Source organism: Polypterus senegalus, chromosome 1 (assembly GCF_016835505.1).
Source record: "Polypterus senegalus isolate Bchr_013 chromosome 1, ASM1683550v1, whole genome shotgun sequence".
NCBI lineage: Eukaryota > Metazoa > Chordata > Cladistia > Polypteriformes > Polypteridae > Polypterus > Polypterus senegalus.
In genome coordinates, this window is record NC_053154.1 from 177,667,981 (window position 1) to 177,691,032 (window position 23,052).

The 23,052-nt window shown below is 38.4% G+C and overlaps 1 protein-coding gene across 2 annotated transcripts in view; it reads right to left on the reverse strand.

The window, feature by feature from the left end:
* The window catches only part of LOC120535630 (inner centromere protein), a 57,164-nt gene extending 36,937 nt beyond the window's left edge, over nt 1–20,227 (reverse strand). For both annotated transcript variants that reach the window (XM_039763595.1, XM_039763594.1), the window contains exons 1-5: nt 20,019–20,227; nt 10,512–10,659; nt 4,982–5,095; nt 2,815–3,530; nt 1,141–1,162 (exon numbers count right to left, since the gene is read on the reverse strand). In XM_039763595.1, coding sequence (XP_039619529.1) covers nt 1,141–1,162; nt 2,815–3,530; nt 4,982–5,095; nt 10,512–10,651 — 992 coding nt within the window. In that variant the 5' untranslated portion in view covers nt 10,652–10,659; nt 20,019–20,227. The remainder of the gene's footprint in view (nt 1–1,140; nt 1,163–2,814; nt 3,531–4,981; nt 5,096–10,511; nt 10,660–20,018) is intronic.
* Between the last annotated feature and the right edge of the window lie 2,825 nt (nt 20,228–23,052).

The window sequence follows — 23,052 nt, forward strand, 5'->3', positions numbered from 1 at the left end:
TATTTGGGTGGTGACATCTGGTGTGTTTTAAAGTGACTTTAATTCTGTGTGTCATATTCAAAATTGAAAGTATTAATGTTTGAATAATGTTTATATAGGCATAAAAATACTTAAGACTGCTGAGCAGCAGTGTATCCAGAAAGTTTTTACAGAAGACTTATTGTGAGCCAGTGTTGATCATGTTGTCCTGTGAAATGTAGCAAAATACATGATTTTTAAAATGTTTTATTACTGTGCCAACCCTTTTTAATTTTGTAAATATGGTCTGAGAGGTCTTATTTAATTCTTACTTTATTTTGCTTGCTTTATTTGAGAATTAGACCATGAACTGGGGTGATGTTGGGTGTGAAGATTGGGATAGATATGCTACCTCAAGGCCTTAGCAGAGATAGGCCTTTGTCCATGATGGCATTACATTTGCACAATCATTGTTTACTTTGTGAATAGCCAATGTGAAACATATTTATTATTAAACTATTTTGTTTACAAGGGATACACATTTTTTAGAGAGCATGGTTACATATTGTATCCTACACTTTTTATTTTGTTCAGTTAATAAATCTTAACCACTAAAAGTACTTACTACTATTGTCTTCATTTATTTTCAGTGACATTTTACAGTCCTTTAAAGTGGTAATAATATAATTGCAATGAATAGGTCTAGGGGGAATAATATTATCAAAATAACTGGAGGAACTATGCTGCCTGCCACAGCCCCATCAAATGAAAAAAAAAAGTTTGTTTTTTTGGCACTTGGGGTGGTTATCGTCCATTTATCGTTATCGAGGTTAACTGCTCAATTTATCGTGATATTGATTTTAGGCCATATTGCCCATGTTTACTTGGTACAGTCTTCCACTGAAGGCAGGTAAAGTTCTTTTCTAGGTTAAATCAGGTGTGATAGAAGACGCTCTTGGTGAACAGCCTACAACAATACCACCTGGACAACTACGGATTATATATTTATTTTTATTTATATATGGCCTGGGTGCTGGGTACAGGTGCATTTTTAAGGAATGGCTACAAAATCGCCATGTTAACCATCTTATGATTCTATTATAACAAAGATGCCTTATTATAAAATAAAAGCCAAAAAGCCCCCAAAACAACACCACACCCACCACCAAAAAATTTACATACCTCATATCTTCAAGATGGTCATCTGCATTAAAAAAAACACAAAAAAAAAACACAATAAGACAATTTGCTTAAAATAAAGTGTTGTAATATTCCGATTCATAAAGCAGCTCTACTAGAAAACAAAATGAAATCAATTGGTAGATGCAAGCAGGAACAACAATCTTCACTAATTAGCAAGTTTCCTGAAACTAGTGGTTTCAAAGGCTGCTGTGTCCAAATCTGTGCATGCATTGATCAGATTGCTATTGCGCATTGCACGCAACAAACCTGGAGATCATGGGTTCAAATCCTACTACAGACACTGTGTAGCCATAAGTAATCTCTTCTTGGGGAAGGTGGGCACACAATTACAGGTAAAATTCCGCTACAAACTGCTAGGGACCTATAAATATTTTGTTGTACTGTAATGAGATTCTGTATTTGTCACTATAGTGCTTTCTTTAAAATTAATGTGAAAGAAGCTACTGAAATGATTGCAAATGCCTGGATGCAAGTTAGTCTCCTCCTGTCTACAAGTTCTGCTGATGAGCACACTTTTCAGATGCGAATTATGCCCAAATACAATAGCAGAAGCACTGCTGTACAATTGGATGGGAGGAATTCAACACAAACATTATCTAAACATGGTAGTATGTTGTGGGCAGCACAGTTCTCAATCAGAAGCTGAAATCATACTTTTCTTCATATTGCAAGGTTTCTAAACCGTTCTCCTCCCTATTCATACTTACAAACTCTACAATCCTATTAATACCTGTGGAAAAGATAAAGATATCCGCAACTCAGATATTTTGCAGACATTGCGGCTAAGCAGCCTAGAAGTACACACAATGCTTCTGTCCGGTTCAATGGCAAGGAATGGTGCAATTGCTGATTAGCCAATTACTGAGACAGTCTATATCCTCTTTGCAAACATCTGCCAAATGCAGCATTTAATCCTCAAAACATGGCTGAGGAGAGGTACATTCACATCAAACTAAAGCATATGCACGGTTATAGATTGCACACTGAGAATTCAGGAAATGTGAATCTCAGAGGATGGGGAGTTACCAAGTCTTGTGGAACCAACACTTAATTTTTGCCACCACCTCCACAAGGTGTTTTGTGAAACATTAATGTAAACCATAAGTCAAAAAATAAGTTTAAAATATTGACTAATGGATTAAATTACTGTGTTTTAATGGATGAAGATGGGATCAATGTTCCCTTTAGTGCATTTCTCTAACATACACTGGAGTGGCGTAAGCAAGTACTTCAACAGCTCACTTGTTAAATATAGATTAACTAAGGAATTCACAACACACTCACTAAAGTCACTTTTTTTACCTACGTTATTCACTTTCTTGTTCATTTTGTGAAACACCCCAGATGAGAATTAATGAAAAAAAAAAAAAAGAGCCAGTTCTATACTAGAATTCTATTTGTATTCATATTCCTAGTATATGAATCCACTAAACCATTACATTCCCACTTTAAAATATTTTTTACTCCTACTACTCAAAGTATACTATAGACCAAAAAAAAAAAAAAAAAAGCATCATGGTTGAAATGGTTTGAAAATTAACAATTTTCCCCCATTGACTAGAGTCCATAAAAACAATTGGCAATAAAAAAATGTAAAAGGCAATACATAGTGTTATTTACAGAAATAAATGAAAACACCACATTAACACTTACTGCTTCTTGAACTTGAGGTGGAAGACTCAAGCATAGCCTTCTTGTGAACAGAGCGCCGGCTTGCCCTGCGCATAGACTCTCTGGTCAGGCTTTCACGTATACTGAGAAGTGATCTGTGACCTGCAATGGATCGGCGTCCAGATGGCCTGTGACTTTTACGGGCAGATTTGAAGGTTCCTCTGGATTCTTTCCTAGACTTCGAACTCTCAGAGGAGTTCTCAGATTCACTACCCTGATCAACAGACGCACCTGGCCGAGTGGTAGCCAAACTTGCCATAGCTGAATCTATCATTGGACATGCAAAAGTGTCTAAAGCAGCCCTTATTACAGGAGCATTCACTCTTGCAACGTCTGAAATTGCCACACAAGCCATTGAAGCAACACCTTCTGTATCAGAGCCAACATCTTCTGAACACATTTCTTCAGAATTCCCTATTGTTTCATGAACATCTTTGTTTTTCTGGTGAATTTCTGCAGATAGACGGTCATTCAAAGTGATCTCGACTACAACTTTCTTTTCCAACAAAGTCTTAGCACATGACTTGGTAACACTGGAAGCTTTGTTTTCATTGAGAGTTGCCTTTAAAGGTTTGGAGTGCTCCAAATCCTCCACTTTAAGATGTTCTTTTTGTAGTTCTTCATTTATAAGGTTCAAGGATAAAGATGACACTTTCACAGAAGAACGCCTTACAGTACTCCGTCGAGACCTGGATAGCCTGCAACAAATGAAATTATTAAACTAAAGTAACTGCTTACAGTTCTGAATCAGAGACTAATTTGACCCGGGACATTCAAGGTGTCACAAATGTGCTTTAAGCTTCAAACTCAGCAAAAACATTTGTCACAAAGATTCTGTTAGGATGTTAATGTTACCTTTCCACATAAACACCCAAATAAAACAAGCATTACTTATGCTCCCAAACCTTCTGATAATTTTACACTCATAAGAAGTTTAATCACTAGGAATGTGCTTACCTGGAAATGAAAATGTTTCACTTGAAAGTTATTAATAGAACTTTAGAATGCCAGTTATTTCTATTTATGTAAGGCTTTAGAGAAAAGCCAAGCAAAATTACACCTTTTATTGTCTAACTAAAACGATTACAATTTGCAAGCGTTCGAGGCAACTTAGGCCCAACTGTAAAAATGTCCAAGGACCTTAAACTATCAAGTGATGAGTGCTAAACCAAATTATATCCATCATTTAGTGGTTTAAAATATTAGGGGGAAAAAAAAAAAAAGGAGTAAAATGCACAATTTAAAAGTACCCTTGTAGGTTGGGGTTTGTTTGAAGCAACTCCAGTACAATATGGTGAAGAAATGAAAAATGTTAATTTCTCAGATGGATTTCTAAATTTAGCATCCCACCATTATGATCTGGCTTCTACAGGTAGCTTAAGCAAACATCAGTCACAACTCTCCCAGGGAGACATCCCCAGCCACCCCCAGAATGACAAATGGCGAAGAATCTACAAGGGAGACAGGATAAAACGATAGGTAGAGGTGCTCCAAGGCGGACCACACCCCAGTGGATGTGCAACAGTGGGGATTCTCCAAAGGGGAAGATAAAGGACAATCTGTGATGCTCCACAAACTGCAGTAACGAGAGCCACCCCATATGCAGGACAATGCCATACACATACACATATATATCCTACCAGAATTTGCTCAATTATAGGAATCAAAAAAAAAATGTTCATTGTAACATTGACATTCTTATAGATTTCTTTTTTATAAAATGACTGAATGAAATAAAAGGAAAAATAATGTGAAAGCTAAAGTGGTATGCAACGGGTCATTGTAACTTGACCTTCAGCTTACTAAATCACCTAAATACAAAAACTGGTGTTATGAATAGATATTTTTAATAGTTTGTTCCTATGAAAGAAAGTTTACTCAATCAAAAATAAATCACGACTTTGATATTTAAGTTTATAATTTTAAAAATAATAATCTGAAAGTCTAACATCACATTAAAGTTCTAAAAAAAGAATGTTACCAAACATGTTAGGTTTTAAAATAAGCTCGATTTAAAGTGTGATGAAAAACCATCACATATTTTATTACACACACAGTAACAAAATAACCAAGTTATAAAAAATTACACCCTGTATAAAATTCCAGGAATATAGCATTACTATTATAAATAAAAATTGTATGCCGTCACCTCCTTCTGCTTGGATTCTGATTTTCATCTCTTCCAAAGGAAGATCTCTTCTTTCTTCCTTTCTTTTTCTGTGATGGTGTCTTCGGCATCAGTTGCGGCTCTTCACTAAAATTACTGATAAGAAAAGCAGCAGATTATGGATTTGCCAAATATTCAAAGTACGGCATTATGAATTAGAACTACTGAATGTACAGCTCATGAGTTACAAAGCACACATGGAGACATTTCATGTAGGTATAAAGTACTTCCTGTTCTTATCACTCACACTATTGCTCTAAAGAAAATACATTTCAAGAATTTTTTTTTTCTCAAACCCATCAAAAAAATGAATGTTTGAAGGAAAAGTACTATTATATGTAGGATGCATACTTAAGTGGAAAGAAATTAATCTGTGGGCCTCCCAGAAACTTAAACAGCAGTTAACAGATCTGTTTATAGTATTTATCACAGAAATGTTGAAACCGATTATATGAATAGCACAGTGAGAAGTGTTTTGCCTCAAGGCTGCAGTAGGTGTTTATAAACTGGCCCCTACAGTTTCCCTTGCCATCTTGCTTCCATACTTGATTCTAAAAAAAATTGATTGTTTAATCAGTACCCAACAAATTTAAAAAAAAAAAAGAGCTAAAGCAAAAATTGATTACTGTTTCAGAACATGATAGCTTAGATCTTTGTGACACTGCTGATAAACCATAGCAGAGAAATACTGTATTATAATCTTTAGATAATGCAGGAGTGATGTTTTTATTGCAATAGAAAAAGTTTAGAAACTGAGCCATCCTTCATATACACAACTTAAGATAAGTATTTTTAACCTTAATGGATATGAATATCATGTTAACTACACTTTGCAGAGTACAAAAGTACAGACAATCCCCAAAAAAGTGTGCTGCATACAATATATATAAAAAAAAAAAACAACCTTACACTGAGCAGCAAGAATCTTAAGAGTCTGAGCCTCTGTAACTAGTCTTCTTGCCATTACACCAACTGCATGTTAAATTGATCTTAATTGTACACAAGGCACTGAAAATCTGTCACATTCTATTTGGAGCCTTTACCCTATTACACTCCTATTTTTAACCTTAGATCCTCTCAGTATTGCTCAGTGTTCCAAAATAGTGAACCATAAAAACTAGGGTTGATGCGTTTTGGTTTTATGTACCAAGTCTGATGGGCAAATTAGTTTATCATCAAGTTCATTTTAACTTCTTGTTTATCTTTTACTATTGCTATTAGTAACGAGTGTAAAGCACCAAGGGCCTCATACATAACGCCATGCGTAGAATTCGCACTACAACATGTAAGCACAAAAGCCGTAATGTGCTTACGTAAAAAAAAAAATCCAGATGCATAAATGTGTGCGTTCGCCAGCTTCCACGTTCCACTCCATAAATCTCAGTCAGCGTGAAAATGAACTCGTGTGCATACACCTGCTGCCCCACTGCAACTCCTCCCAGAATTACACCTCTTTGAATATGCAAATCAATATAAAATAGCCCTTAAGCTCAGCGTTCTGTGAAAAGGAAAATGGCAAAAGTGGGAGGAAAAATAGAATTTCAGAAAATACCAAGTGGAGGCAAAGAAAAACTTACTATTTGTTGGTTTAAACAACAAAAGGAAGTTGATCGAATGACATAGCGTGTCAGAGAAACTCGAAAGCTGAAGTTCAAAGTTGCAGTGCCCAAAATAAAAAAAGTTGTCAGATAAAGTCGCCATGAAAAGGTGAGTCGTAGCCCACCGTTCGAGTGTCATATGAAAAAGCTTATTAAAAAGGTACAGAGAAAAAAAAAAAAGGGACAGTTTAATCTCTATACAGTATTTCCAATTTAATCACGTAGTTTATATGGTCATTAATGTAGAATATCAAACTTCACAAAATCATTTACTAGTTTCTCAAATCCCATCGTAACCAAAGTAGCACATTAAATGCTTTGTTTTGTAGTTGACCTTCTATGTGCTCTGTGTGTGAATCACCAAGTGCTTCCGGGCTTTCTCTTCCTCCGACAGGACACAGAATCCATTACATTCGTGATATTACAGCTCTCCGAATAATTAAAATACTGAGATGTATACGTGATATCATTTTCATGATAGGAGTGAAAGAACGTTTTTAAACATGGGAACATGATGGCGCAGCGATTGTTCATGTCATACGCAAGATGCTTGCTGCGCGACCTTTGATTAAATACTTTATTGTAGTAGTACTGTCTCTTTCAAACATACTAACCTCCAATTCCGGTCCTTACTTTCTCCAAATACCCAATCGCCATACAATCAGCTCTGTAAAAGACGTTAAGCCATCTGTAAGCTTAGAATGCCGTTTCTTCAAAGCTTAAGGAACACTGAAATATCTTCGTAGTACATGTTTAGAAGAATACAGCACGAGGCAGGAACAATCCGTGAATGGAGCACCAGTGGCTCACTAGCACTGCGGCACCGTGTCCTCACATTTAATTATTAATATAGTTTTAAATGAAGTTAAAAAAGTTTTCTGTATAACAAACATTTTGCTGCATTTCATCTTAAATTATTATTGTCATCATATGTAAATATGCGCTTTATAAAGTGGCTCAGGTTGTGCAATAAGTATCGCAAGTTTACAGTGAGGCAATTGTACTTAAGTACAAACAATTCTACAAGGAGCACTTGGACTGATTGAGTGTGTTTAGAGTTCTTAGGATAAAACCGTTTCTGAACCGCGAGGAAAGGCTCTGAAGCATTTGCCTTATGAGAGCAGTTCAATAGACAGCATGGCTGAGCGTGTGCTTGATGCTGTATACGGAATTCTCTTTCCGATCAGCTGCGATTCACACTCCGATACAGTAAAATAAATACTCCGAGTGGTGCAGAGAGAGTAAAATGGAAAAAGATGAGCTGATGTGGCAACCCCTAATGGGAGCAGCTGAAAGGTGGTGGTGAAGTGAGAGTAACAACGCTAAAGCAGTTGGGGTATTTGGAATAGTTTCACTATTCTTTGGACCATTATATTGTTACAGGTTAGTTACAATCAGAGGCATTAAACTAATGAACTATATGCAGTTATGTTCAGTGCATTTATAAAGCCGCGTCAGGGATGCGGATCTAAAAAAAGAAAGGGTAACCACACAGGAATAGTAGCACTGCTTTGACGCTGGGTGCCACCAGTCTGCAAAACCTGGTGCAGAACTTGCGTACAACAGGGTATGAGCTACTGTGGAAATGTGTGGCTTTACGCCAAGTTTAGGTTTTATACAAAGCAATTTGAACATGGAAACGTTCTTACGCAACATCTGTGTTTATACACGAGGCCCCACCTTGGAGTCAAGGTTGGAGTCAGCAAAAATGTACCGACTCCCAATAAATTTAAATTGTAATGACAGAGAGAAAAAAAAAAAAAAAAGTATACCACACAGCAAGTTCAAAATGTCCCATTCCACAAACAATAGTCATAATTAAGCACTTCTGATGCAAGAATAAAGCCCAGTGCATAGTTGTGTTACTAGTAATGTGAAGTTCAGCTGAGCGATTATACAATCTGACATTCAAATATTGTAATGTGGATTATGGTACATTACAAAAAGTGTTTTAATTTATATTTCAGATGTGTTTAACAAGTTCATTTGAGTATAAACAAGTGTAATAATGTAGGTAGGTGCCATGGCCTGATGTGTGTTCAGGGGCTCTGTCTGCACTCTCCACATATGCTCCCACCCAGTGCTGAACTTTAGCATAACTTCAGCACGCCAGCTGCTCTAGAAGATTTTGAAATTAAAAAGGAACAGATTCTATGTATTGACAGAAAATGCTTCTAATATGTTAAGCACAATTGAGAAAATGAATGAAGTAGACAAAGTGACAGATATTAGAGGAAGACAGTTCTGCAAGTATTAGAGAAAGTGAAACCAAAGAGAATAGTGAAATTTTGGATAACATTGCTGAAGCAGCATCTAAGCTTACTACTATTCAACATATGCATTGTGCTGTTCATACTCTGCAACTTGCAATAAGAGATAGAGTAGTTGCATGATGATCTTTCAATCCAATTGGCAAATTAAAGAAAAGTAACTGTTGCAGCCAGGGCCTCTAAAATGGACGCCATTTTAAAAAGAAGTGCAGGAAAAGGAGCCATTTTGGATCAAACAACACGCTGAGGAAAGCACTTATTTGATGGTAAAGCGCTAGCTTGAAATAAGACTTTGAACTAGACAATTAAAAATGTTTTATTAACTGAAAGCCAGTGGGCACAAGTAAAAACTGGAAAGCCTACTTTCTAATCCCTTTACTGTCACCAAGAGGTTCCAATATGAAGATTGGACACCCGATAAATTTTTCTTGGAATGGAAGAGCTTGATATATTGCCTGAACATAGAGGGTTAACAGCTGATGGCATTGTATCTTCAATAAAGAGTCTCTTACTGGATAATCAAATCTTGTTAGCTGCCATTTATGTTGATCCAATGAGCTGAATTTTGTTGAGCAGCAACCATACTGCTAATCGAAAAAAAGGCACTCTATGATGTAGCAGTTCGCATGAAGGGATTACTACTACCTGAAATACCACCCCTGGATGAAGCTATAAGGACTGGTAACTCAGGATCACCCTCTTCAAATGAATTAGACCGATTCCTACTCGGACAAAATGGAAGTTTCAAAAAGCAAAGTGACGTCGCCTATGCGTGAATGATAAAATGACCAGTAAAATGTCCAAATAAAGAATTAAAAGAAACAAAAGTAGGACCACTCATCAAAACTGACAGTAGAAGCCATCCTTGTTGATCCAGAGATTATTAGTGATGCTGCTAGAACTCCAACAGCAATGCCACCCACCCAAGTCAGTGTTGGACTCTTTTCAGCTCTAAAAATCATCAAGTCAGACTTAAGAGCTTCTATGAAAGAGGATCTGACAGAAGCAATTCTGCTTCATTGAACATTGCATGGTGTTAATTTTGGATTGCACTTAACAGCTATTCCACTCTACAACTGTATTCCAAGTTTAATATATAAACTGTTTTTCCAGCTTTTTGTTCATGTAGTTAAGCTTTGTTTTTGTTTTAAAAACTACTGAAGAATGTGGTTTATATTTTTTGAACTGGTAAAGTTTCTGTTCCCGATTTTTATGCAGGCTACTATTTTATAGCCACTTGATAAAAACCAACTAAAACCTTATTTTCATTTTTTTGTCTTTTGTTTAACTGGCCAATACGTTAGAGAGTCCGCTTCCTAGCCAGTAGTTCTGTGGTTAAATGGTGTATGTTGCCTTCCTTCAATCAACATGGAAAATAAATTAGCATATTAAAATACAGAAGACTCAAGAGTCTGAAGTACCGGAATCTAAGGAGACAGAGTCGAAGAATTTATCTATTTACTCCACAGCCCTGCAAAGGACTATGAACTGAATGTAACACTAGGCCAATTGTACATCGGATAATGAATAAGGACTTTGTCCTAGTATGCCAAGGTTATACATTACTTTTCCTGTAACCAAGAAGTTAGTGAAATTAAACTTCACAGAACAATGCTTTAAAATGTTATCAAGAGACATACATACCTACAAAACATCTTTGCAGCTTCTTCCTGGATTTCCTGTAACCAGACCATGTGATTATTTTCCACTTCATCAATAAACCCTTGCACCTTCTTTTCAAACATCTTCATTAAAGAAACATTGCTTCTTGCCAACTCCTCCATGGCTCGTCCTGTAGTAAAATACAGGGAAAAAAAATATACATGTTAGCTAATATAAAATTATACACAAACAGTATATTTAAAACACACACACACTGAACAAGACTGAATATTTGAACTCAAAGCCTTGTATATATTTAAGAAATTACTGATATCATTGGTTTCACTCCTGTTAAAATACCTGGGTGGGGAAGAGAAAAAAAAAAAAACAACACACACACCACACACCGATCCTTCACATTAAAATGAAAAACTCATGGAGAAAGAGTGAATGCTAATGCAGGTAGAGCCGTGTGCACTGTCTACGACAGATAACCTAGTCCTGTTCACCACAATGTTTTCCAATAAACTCGGCCCAAAAATCTCCCAAAAAACTGAAAATCCTTTCCAAGAATTAAGGAAAATAAATCTGCCTTATTTGAAGTGAGAGAGAAAGTTCAGACTGTTTAAGATTTAAATAGAGAGAAGGTAAACGACTAAAATCCTGCCAAAACAGTCTTATAAAAATAAAACAAAAACTTTACACAATAACCTGTCCTATACTAAATGGTTTTGAATGTCCTTTACACTTCTCCCTGCTCCAGTTTCTCGATATCCTTTGACTATCAGGGGTTCAGAATTGAACACCAAAAAAAGTAAATAGACATTTTTTTTTTTAAATATAAAAAGCATCTTTAAAATTTAAATGGTTGATGTGTATTCAAAGCAGTATTATTACGTTCCTGGCAGCTTGTCATCCCACATTTAGTGTTCACTGCAAAATTTCCCTAAAGGAGTCAAAAGTTCCTGAAAAAAATAACTTTCATGTTGATACTCATGGGCTTCCAGTCCTAATGCACACCTCTAATAAACATTAACCAGATACAGGGGAGTCAGAATATACAATACTATAAATATCAAGCAATCAATGTATCTGACTCTTCCAGGGATATTCAATAATAAATACAATTGGAATAGACTTTTAAACTTAGAAATTAAGCTGGGCTAGACATTTTCAGCAGCTGGTAAACAACATGTAAAAAAACAAATTTTAAATCAACACAAATGACCGTACTGAAAACAAGTGTCATATATACATTCTTTTCCTTTTAAAATTTGGTCACATCTAACACAGGCACATCAAAAAGTGCATTAAAAAAAAACAGAATTCAAAAGTGGGGAAAAAAGGTTAAACATTGGTCATATCTGTCAAAGTGCACAAAATCAGCAACATTTGTTTACTTTTATTGAAATTATTTCAATTTTTAATCATGTGACCCAGGCACATCAAAGAGCATTTAACAGGAGGGGAAAAAACACACCCATCAATGCTAATGGTGAAAACACCTAGGAATACGTCTACTGGACACTAAAGTAATATAGATTTTAAAATCACCACATTTGACCAGCAGTGCTTTTCTTTGCAAACAAAAAAAGGTGGCGGTAAGCACAAGTTCCAAGCACTATGAAGATACACACAGGTCAAGAGTCCTAGTGCTACATGTTTGGTTTCCCCCCCACCAAATAAACAGCTGTTTAAAAATGTGAAATTGACAAATCTTCAAAGTGTAATTCTTCGCATTCATATAGTGCTTTACTCACTACTCAACCCAGTGTGTTTTTTGTGTGCCGGTCCCAAGCCCGGATAAATGGGGGAGGCTTACATGAGGAAGGGCATCCGGTGTAAAATTTTGAGAAATCAATATGCGGACAACAATACAAATTTCCATACCGGATTGGTCAAGCTCCAGGTTAACAATGATCCTCTCCAGTACTGTTAGCCAACAGGGTGCTGGCGGAAGAGACGTGTCCGGAGGCAGGAGGAGAGGAGGAAAGTCAAGAGAGTGGAACTGAGGGTAAGTACTATGAATGTTGGCAGTATGACTGGTAAGGGGAGAGAGTTAGCAGATATGATGGAGAGAAGGAAGGTTGGTATATTGTGTATTCAAGAGACTAAATGGAAGGGGAGTAAGGCCAGGTGGATTGGAGGTAGATTCAAATTGTTTTATCATGATGTGGATCGGAGGAGAACTGGGGTAGGGGTTATTCTGAAGGAACAGAATGTCAAGAGTATTTTGGAGGTGAAGAGAGTGTCAGATAGAATAATGAATATGAAGCTGGAAATTGGAGTTTTGATAATGAATGTTGTTAGTGCATATGCACTGCAAGTTGGGTGTGCAATGGGCGAGAAAGAAGATTTTTGGAATAAGTTGGATGAAGTGATGAACAGTGTACCCAAAGGACAGAAAGTGGTGACTGGAGAGGATTTCAAAGGGCATGTTGAAGGGAACAGTGGAGACGAGGAGGTGATGGGTAGGTATGTTGTCAAGGAGAGGAATGAAGACAGTCAGAGGATAATGGATTTTGCCAAAAGGATGGACACGGCTGTGGTGAATACGTATTTTAAGAAGAGGGAGGAACATTGGGTTACGTACAAGAGTGGATGAAAATGCACACAGGTAGATTACATCCTATGCAAGAAGAGTTGATCTGAAGGAGATTGAAGACTGCAAAGTGGTGGCAGGGGAAAGTGTAGTTAAGCAGCATAGGATGGTGGTCTGTAGGATGACGGAGATCAAGAAGAGGAAGAGAGTGAGGGCAGAGACAAGGATCAAATGGTGGAAGTTGAAAAAGGAAGAATGCAAGATTGAGTTTAGGGAAGAGGTGAGACAGGCACTGGGTGGCAGTGAAGAGTTACCAGACAGCTGTAGTAAGGGTGACAGCAAGAAGGGTGCTTGGCATGACATCTGAAAAAAAAGGAAGGAGAAGGAAACCTGGAGGTGGAATGAGGAAATAGAGGAGAGTGTATAGAGGAAGATGGAAAAGAAGTGGGATAGTCAGAGAGATGCTGTAAATTGACAAGAGTTCTAGGAGATAAGGCGCAAGATGAATAGAGAGGTGGCGAAGGCTAAAGAAAAGGCTGATGAGTTGTATTACAGGTTGGACACTAAGGAGGGAGAAAAGGACCTGTACCGATTGGCTATACAGAGGGACTGAGCTGGGAAAGATGTACAGCAGGTTAGAGTGATAAAGGATAAAGATGGTAATGTACACACAAGCGAGGAGAGTGTGTTGACCAGATGGAAAAGAGTACTTTCAGAGGCTGATGAATGAAGAGAATGAGAGAGAGAGAGAGAGAGAGAGAGAGAGAGAGAGAGAGAGAGAGAGAGAGAGAGAGAGAGAGAGAGAGAATCAGGAAGTGCAACGGATTAGAAAGGAGGAAGTAAGGACAGCTATGAAGAGTTTGAAATATGGAAAGGCTGTTGGTGCAGATGACATATTGATGGAAGTATGGAGGTGTTTAGGAGAGATGGCAGTGGCGTTTTTAACCAGATTGTTTAATGGAATGTTGGAAAGTGAGAGGATGCCTGAGGAGTGGAGTAGTGTATTGGTGCGGATATTTAAGAATAAGGGGGGGATGCACAGGAGTGTAGGAACTACAGGGGGATAAAATTGATGAGCCACAGCATGAAGTTATGGGAAAGAGTAGTGAAAGCTAAGTTAAGTGAGGTGACAATTAGTGAACAGCAGAATGGTTTCATGCCAAGAAAGAGCACCACAGATGCAATGTTTTCTCTAAGGATGTTGGAGAAGTTTAGAGAAGGCCAGAAGGAGTTGCAACGTGTCTTTGTGGACCTGGAGAAAGCATAGGACAGGGTGCCTCGAGAGAAGCTGTGGTATTGTATGAGGAAGTCGGGAGTGGCAGAAGTACCTAACAGTTGTACAGGATATGTATGAGGGAAGTGTGACAGTGGCGAGGTCTGTGGTAGGAGTGACGGATGCATTCAAGTTGGAGGTGGGATTACATCAAGGATCTGCTCCGAGCCCTTTATTTGCAATGGTGGACACAGGTTGACAGACAAGATTAGACAGGAGTCCCCGTGGTCTGTGAAGTTTGCTGATGTCATTGTGATCCGTAGCAATAGTAGGGAGCAGGTTGAAGAGACACTGGAGAGGTGGAGATATGCTCTATAGAGGAAAGGAATGAAGGTCAGTAGGAACAAGACAGAATACATGTGTGTAAATGAGAGGGAGGATGCAGGGAGTAGAGTTGGCGAAGGTGGAGGAGTTTACTTGGGATCAACAGTACAGAGTAATGGGGATTGTGGAAGAGAGGTGAAGAGTGCAGGTAAGGTGGAATGGGTGGAGAAGAGTGTCAGGAGTAATTTGTGACAGACAGGTATCAGCAAGAGTGAAAGGGAAAGTCTACAGGACGGTAGTTAGACCAGCTATGTTATATGGGTTGGAGACGGTGGCACAGGCCAGAAAGCAGGAGACTGAGCTGGAGGTGGCAGAGTTAAAGATGCTAAGATTTGCATTGGGCATGACGAGGATAAACAGGATTAGAAATGGGTACATTAGAGGGTCAGTTTAAGTTGGACGGTTGGGAGGCAGTCAGAGAGGCGAGATTGCATTGGTATGGACACGTACAGAGGAGAGATGCTGGGTATATTGGGAGAAGGATGCTAAGGACAGAGCAACCAGGGAAGAGGAAAAGAGGAAGGCCTAAGCAAAGGTCTTTGGATGTGGTGAGAGAGGACATGCAGGCGACGTATGTAACAAAACAAGATGCAGAGGACAGAAAGATATGGAAGATGATCTGCTATGGCGACCCCTAACGGGAGCAGCCAAAAAAAAAAGATGACTCACCACTCAAGTGCTTTGCAAACTCCACACAAGGAGGAAGAGAGACGCGAACCTTTGATCTCGTTATTGTGAGGCAGCGGTGCTACAATTATGCCACTTGTGTAATATTGTGTTTTATAATTTAAAATTACAAACAATTTCTGAAATCAAAAAGTGTTAACTGCAGATCAACAGCAAGTTCTACATTCTACCAAAAAGTTTTCCCTCAAGGTAAATCGGTGCTTAATTTGATTGAGTTTTAAAATTCCAACATTTTGGGAATCCTTTCATCAAAATGCAGTTCAATTAATTTTTTGCTTTTGAGTCAATTGCTGATCATCATCCTTGTAACAGCCATGAATCTGCAGGATCAAAGCGTGCAAGTGGAAAACCAGCCAATCATAAACAGAAATGCAGAAATAAAACAGTTACTCTCACTGGTGTAACGGATTAGATTCACTTGCGACAACTCTTAAGATGCAGCACACAATTCATCACAGAGTCCTTTAATATGTAGTCGAAGCCACAACCAGTTGTTACAGCCACCTGTGGATACCATCACACAAACAAATGTATTAGAATACTAGCACCACTTCATGCTAAACAATTGGTTAAACTTCCTAGGCTACACAGAGTTTTGCATTCATGGTCTGTACTACCGTAGGAATTTCTGAAGGCTTGAGAAATGTGTCCTCAGTTTTTCTTTGCATTTCTGGCAGGACTGTGGGCTGGGACACTCAGAGGTTGCGTCTTGGGCCCACAGGCCGCCATTTGAATAGGTTGGCTGTAAACATTCTATCAGACTCCAGCATGCACTAATACTTTTGAAAGTAAATAAAGCAAATCTTAATCTGATTTTCACAAGGCTCTGAATTTTTCTCTACACAGTTCCTTTACAGTTTCTGCCGACACATACATGCCCAGAATATCAAATGCATTTTCAGGTGAATCAGTATGGACAGGGATCATTAAGTAAACGGTTTTAATTTAAAGCTACATTCTTAAATGAAAATGTGGAAGTGTGGACATAACCTCAATTCATCCCATCTGAAGAGACTTCCTGTTTAGTGTCCATTTTCATTTTCAGGATTTTTGTACCCAACAGTATGCTAGCCAAAAAAACCCATACCATTGTGAAGATACAACTAGATGACTTCACATTTGGATTATGCAATACAAGTATCATTTTTTTTTTTACCCATGTACACTAACATTGTTTGCTACTGATCAGTGATCACCATCTCATCTCAGAAGCTTTTTGCCATGCAAATGTCAGGAAAGCTGTAGATCCTGACGGCATCTCTGGGCATGTTTTGCCTTGCTGTGCTGATCGGCTTACTGGATATTTTTGCTTTTAGCTTCAATGAGTCGCTAGGCCAATCTGTGGGGCCAACATGCTTAAAGATCCACCATAATCCAGATACCAAAAAAATAAACCCTCTTGCCTAAATGATTTATCATCCTGCTGCCCTAACATCTGTCGTCATAAAAGTGTTGGAGCAGATATAGTTTTAATAAGCCTCTCAATCTCCACTGGTCCACTGCACTTTGAACACTATCCAAATAGATCAAATATCTCCCATGCAATGAACACCACCTTTACACACAGAAATCCTTCAAATTATGAAAGACTGCTCTTCATTGACTACAACTCAGCCTTCAACATAATTGTACCTCACAGACATTTCACTAAACTGAAAGACTTGGGCCTGAAAACACACTTCTGTGAATGGGTGCTGGACTTTGACAAGCAGACCACAGGCAATCAAGTGGAAAAACATCTGACACCGTTTTCCTTAAGACTGGAGTCCCAACAAGGATGTGTTTTAAGCCCCTGTTGTACTCTATGTATACCCATGACTGTGCAGCCACATTCAGCTCCAATTCAATAATAAAGTTATCTGATGACACGGTGGTGCTGGGTCTCATCTCAAATAATGAGGCAGCAATCATGAAGGAAGAAAGGAACCTGGCTTCATGGTGTCAAGCAAATAGCCTACAGCTAAACGTCAGTAAAACCAATAGAGATGGTTGTGGACCTAAGTAGGAAGTAGCAGTAGTCCGATACCATCAATTGGATCCCAGTGTAGAGGATAAGAACCTTCAAATGCTTTGCAGTTAATATCTCAGAAGACTTGAGCTGGGCCTTTATACACACAAGCACTGGTCACAAAGGCAACACTACAGTTGTATCATTTGAGGCAGTTGAGGAAATGTATGGTATCCCCAGCTATACTTAATACTTTCTATTCAAAGGCTATAGAAAGCATACTAACCCAGAGCATCATATCCTGTTATGGTAGCTGCTCAGCACAAGACCGTAAAGCTCTGCAGAAAGTGATGAAAACAGCAAAGCATCTTACCAGTTCTGCTCTGGTCCCCAAAACAAGCCATTTACAATAGGAGATGTAGAACCAGAGCAATCAAAACTAAAAATCCTTCACACCCCTTGAACTGCCTTTTCAGCCTATGGAAATCAGGCAGATGTTTCCAGTCTAATGGCCAAAACTGAGACTCAAAAGGAGCTCCAAACCTCACGCCATAAGACAACTCAATCAGGACACACTCGTCCCTTATTTATCCAAGCTTTTTTTTTTTTTTTTATTTATTTAGACATAAATACCACTATCATATTCCCTATTTATGCATCTGTATCTACATTACCTACTCTTTAAAATTTCTCTAATGCAGTTTGTTGAGCTAATCAGACTTGCATTTCACTGCATATACTACATGTACAGTAGTGGCCAAATGTTTTGGCAGGGACTACTGACTAATTAAAAATTTGCAGCCTCAGTGTTTGTGGAGGCAATTCACTTTATATTGTGCAGAGTGATCAGGAGGATATTAATTCATTGCAAAGAATTTTATAAGCATAAAAAGCTATCACAAAAACCCATTTCCACTTATTTTGGCCCTAGCACAAAATGATCAACTAAGTGTCCAGCAAGGCACCAGGACCATGTGAAGGACACAGTAAAGTGAACACTTTTGGACAACAGTGTCAAGAAGATCCACTTCTTTCCAAGAACATCAAGGACAGACTAAAATTCTGCAGGAAGTAAAATGATTGGACAGAACAACACTAGTGCAGAGTTAATTTATGGACGAATCCTCCTTCCAACCATTTGAAACATCTGGAAAAAGTCACCTTTTCCTTCTCTGGACAACTGAACGCCACCACGAGTCCTGTGTCATGCAAACAGTGAAGCCTCCCCAGACAACCAACGTGAGGGGTTGCTTCTTATCCAAGGGAGTGAGCCCACTCACAATTCTGCTAAAGAACACTGACAAAGAATGGGATCCGTATATTTTCAGCATGATGGAGCATAATGTCACAAAGCAAAAGTGACAACGAAGTGGCTCGGAGATAGAAACTTTGGATCACTGACCAGGAAAAACCCCAGATCTTAATCCTACTGAGAACCATTGTGGAAAGTTCTCAAAAAAGCAGGTAGACAACCAGGTGGTCACAAATTGTGATCAACTCCAGGCGCTAAAGAGGAAAGAATGGAGAACCATCCATTCAGTCAGGATTTGGCCCAGAAGCCAATATCTAGGATGCCAGAGCAAATTGCAGAAATTTGGAAAGGTGGGTCAACACATTAAATATTGACTCCTTACATAAAATTTGATATATTTGCTAATAATTTTTTTAAATAATTGTTCTTCAGTATACCATAAAAAAAAAAATCTGAAAAATACTGAAGTAGCAAAGCTTGCAAAATACATTTGTGTCATTCCCAAAATTTATGGCCACTACTGCATAACAGGGTATGTTATGAATAAAAATTAATTCTTAATCTGACCAAAATCTTTCTGTACATTTGTATTGTTTTTTTATTGCGGGTTGTTCATAAACAGGTAACCAAACACTGTAATAATTTCGTGTTTAAATACATTTTTGAGCACTCGTGTCAACTAAAACCATTAAGACGTGTATATCACAATATGCAAATACATTTTTATTCATATTAGCCGAACTATATTCTCACGAAGAATGACAAATATAAAAAGCCAAGCACATTTCAATATTGCATTCTACAACAAAAACATGGAATGGGGGGGGGGCGGGATTGATGGGGGAGAGAGGTCATCATATCAAGCTCGTCTAGTGGATTTATAACGTCGAAGCTGCACGAGCATTAGGCAAAATAAACTACGTGCAACTTTCAATAAGGCATGTCAGGTATTTCCAGATTTAAAAATTTGTTCATTCCAACTTGTACACAAAACTACCAGAGTACAGTAAATGAAACAATCTACAAACGGCAGTTAATGCACTTTTATAATCGGCTAAACATCACCTGAAATATGAAAATTACTAATTTAATAAAAAGATTACAACTGCAAACCCTTTAAAACGTGTTCAATGGTTAGTGACCATATGAGCTTCGTAAAATTAAATACCTGTAGTTGCCCACACTCATGCATACAATGACAAAATGTTCGCGTAAACTACGGACATTTAGCCACGTTAAAGCTGAACTTACTCATGCTAAATATTTAAAATGTCACATCTGAGAAACGCTCAAGATAGTAATTCGTTAAAAATACCCAGACTTCAAGAACTAGGCAAGATACTGAAATTTAAAATCCGCCATTACATTACAGACAACTTAAATACAATTGCAAAACTGTACTTTCGCCGTGGTAACGTCAACAAAATAAATAAAAAAACTAAATTATCACCGCACCGAGGTCCATTGTAATACTAAGGGCGCGCTTCGGGATTACTAAAACAATAAAGAAAAGCTTTTCTTACCTTGGAATTTCCGCAGTACACTATCGACACGATAAAATGACAGAATAAATACAAGACTTATTAGCAACTACAATTTTCACTAAGTGTTCAGTAAATAAAAATGTTAATTTTAAAAAAGCAATACTACAAATCTGTCCAAATCATAAGAAAACAGACTTTCTAGTTTCACTCCATCAACCTTTTCTTTACCGCTCACAAATTTAAAATTTCAAACCGCCAATCCTAGGCCGAGAGCCCTGGAAATATACGACCAACCAGCGCACTCAATAAATTAAAAAAAAATTCCTGCTATTTAAAAAGCACTGTGATTGGTTGGCCTAATGAAAAGGGGCAACATCCGCCTCTGTCGTCACGATGCACGCTACGGAAATTATGTAATTTCGCGCATGCGTAGCCCAAATCGGGTATGCTTACTGTCGGTACCCAGTAAATTATTTTGCTTCTGTTCCCCAATTACGGAAGCGGAAGCGTGTTAGGGCCACGGTGAAAAAAATACGGACAAAGTGAAGAAAAAAAAAAACTATATGTCAAACTATCTGTACCTTTCTCAGAAATTTAGAGAAAGAATGCTTTATTTTCTCTAATAGGCTCTTTTGATTATTTTAATGTGTGTGTGTTTAAATAATGAAAAAACTGCGCGTGTGTATAGTGATCTACTATGTAAAGTTACTAAAGCAAAGTCAAATCTTTTTCAAAAAAGAATATGGTTTATTACATTAGTCTCTGGTGTCAAGTGTAATTAAACTGAAACTATAAAGTTCGGTACGAAAGCCAGGATGTGCATTAATGTAGCTCAAACTGTTTTACAAGATATCAAATAAATAGTTAAAAAGTAAAAATAAATTAAAATTACAAAAGAATAATAATGTATAGTTTACAAAAATAAGTAATGCATACTTAACAAAAGAGAGATATATAAATGAGAGAATTATGAATATGTATGCAAAATTACCTATGCGCCCAGCTACAATCTCAAAACAAGCATTAAAGTTCTCCCCCTCCTCGTGTCAGAATTAGACCACCTTCAATAAAATGAAATAACAAATGATGTATTACTAAACTGCTCAAAAAAATTAAAGGAACACTTTGAAAACACATCAGATCTCAATGGGAAAAAGAAATCCTCCTGGATATCTATACTGATATAGACTGGGTAATGTGTTAGGAATAAAAGGATGCCACATCGTTTGATGGAAATGAAAATGATCAACCTACAGAGCCCTGAATTCAAAGACGCCCCAAAAATCAGAGTGAAAAAATTATGTGGCAGGCTAGTCCATTTTGCCAAAATTTAATTGCAGCAACTCAAAATTGTATGCAGCACTTTGTATGGCCCCTGTGTTCTTGTATACATGCCTGACAACATCGGTGCATGCTTCTAATGAGATGACAGATGGTGTTGTGGGGGATCTCCTCCCAGATCTGGACCAGGGCATCACTGAGCTCCTGGACAGTCTGAGGTGCAACCTGGTGGCATTGGATGGACCAAAACATAATGTCCCAGAGGTGTTCTATTGGATTTAGGTCAGGAAAGTGTGGTGGCCAGTCAATGGTATCAATTCCTTCATCCTCCAGGAACTGCCTGCATACTCTCACCACATGAGGCCAGGAATTGTCGTGCACCAGGAGCCACTGTACCAGCATAGGGTCTGACAATGGGTCCAAGGATTTCATCCTGATACCTAATGGCAGCCAAGGTGCCTTTGTCAAGCCTGTAGCAGTCTGTGTGACCCTCCATGGATATGCCTCCCCAGACAATCATTAACCCACCACCAAACTGCTCATGCTGAATGATGTTACAGGCAGCATAATGTTCTCCATGGCTTCTCTAGACCCTTTCACTTCTGTCACGTGCTCAGGGTGAACCTGCTCTCATCTGTAAAAAGCACAGGGCACCAGTGGTGCATCTGCCAATTCTGGTATTCTATGGCGAATGCCAATCGAGCTGCATGCTGCTGGGCAGTGAGCTCAGGGCCCATTAGAGGACATGGGGCCCTTGGGTCACCCTCATGAAGTCTTTCTGGTTGTTTGGTCAGAGACATTCACACCAGTGGCCTGCTGGAGGTCATTTTGTAGGGCTCTGGCAGTGTTCATCCTGTTCCTCCTTGCCCAAAGGAGCAGATACTGGTCCTGCTGATGGGTTATGGACCTTCTATGGTCCTCTCTAGCTCTCCTAGAGTAACTGCTTGTCTCCTAGAATCTCCTCCATGCCCTTGAGACTGTGCAGGGAGACACAGCAAACCTTCTGGCAATGACACGTATTGATGTGCCATCCTGGAGAAGTTGGACTACCTGTGCAACCTCTGTAGGGTCCAGGTATCGCCTCATGCTACCAGTAGTGACACTGACTGTAGCCAAATGCAAAACTAGTGAAGAAACAGTCAGAAAAGATGAGGAGGGAAAAATGTCAGTGGCCTCCACCTGCTAAACCATTCCTGTTTTGGGGGTCATCTCATTGTTGCCACTCTAGTGCATCTGTTGTTAATTTCATTAACACCACAGCAGCTGAAACTGATTAACAACCCCCTCTGCTACTTAACTGACCAGATTAATATCCCATAAGTTTCATTGACTTTATGCTATACTCTGATTAAAAAGTGTTCCTTTAATTCTTTTGAGCAGTATATTTACATGGCATTTGTTTCTTCAAGATGGAAGAAAAAGTATGAAACATATAAAGAGCTATATGGAAAACAAAAGAGACTTTCTAGGAGCACCAGAAGCCACGGCTTCAAACGAAGGAAAAGCCAATTCCACATAGCAGTTGTATTTTGTTTGTGGTATCCATCTTTTGCTGTTTGAGGCACAGTGGCTCATAGCTTAGCACAACTTCCTCACAGCTCAGACCACATTTTTGGTCACAAGAATTGTTCCGGTGTAGTTGGTAGAGGTATCTTTAGCCCTAGGGACACTTAAAAGACCATTGCACCATTATAGTCCACTCAAAATTATTTCCATTCCTTTTTCCCCACTGACTTCAATGTATTTACAAAACATTTTGTGAATTTCACCAAACTCACAGTGAAGCGAACTC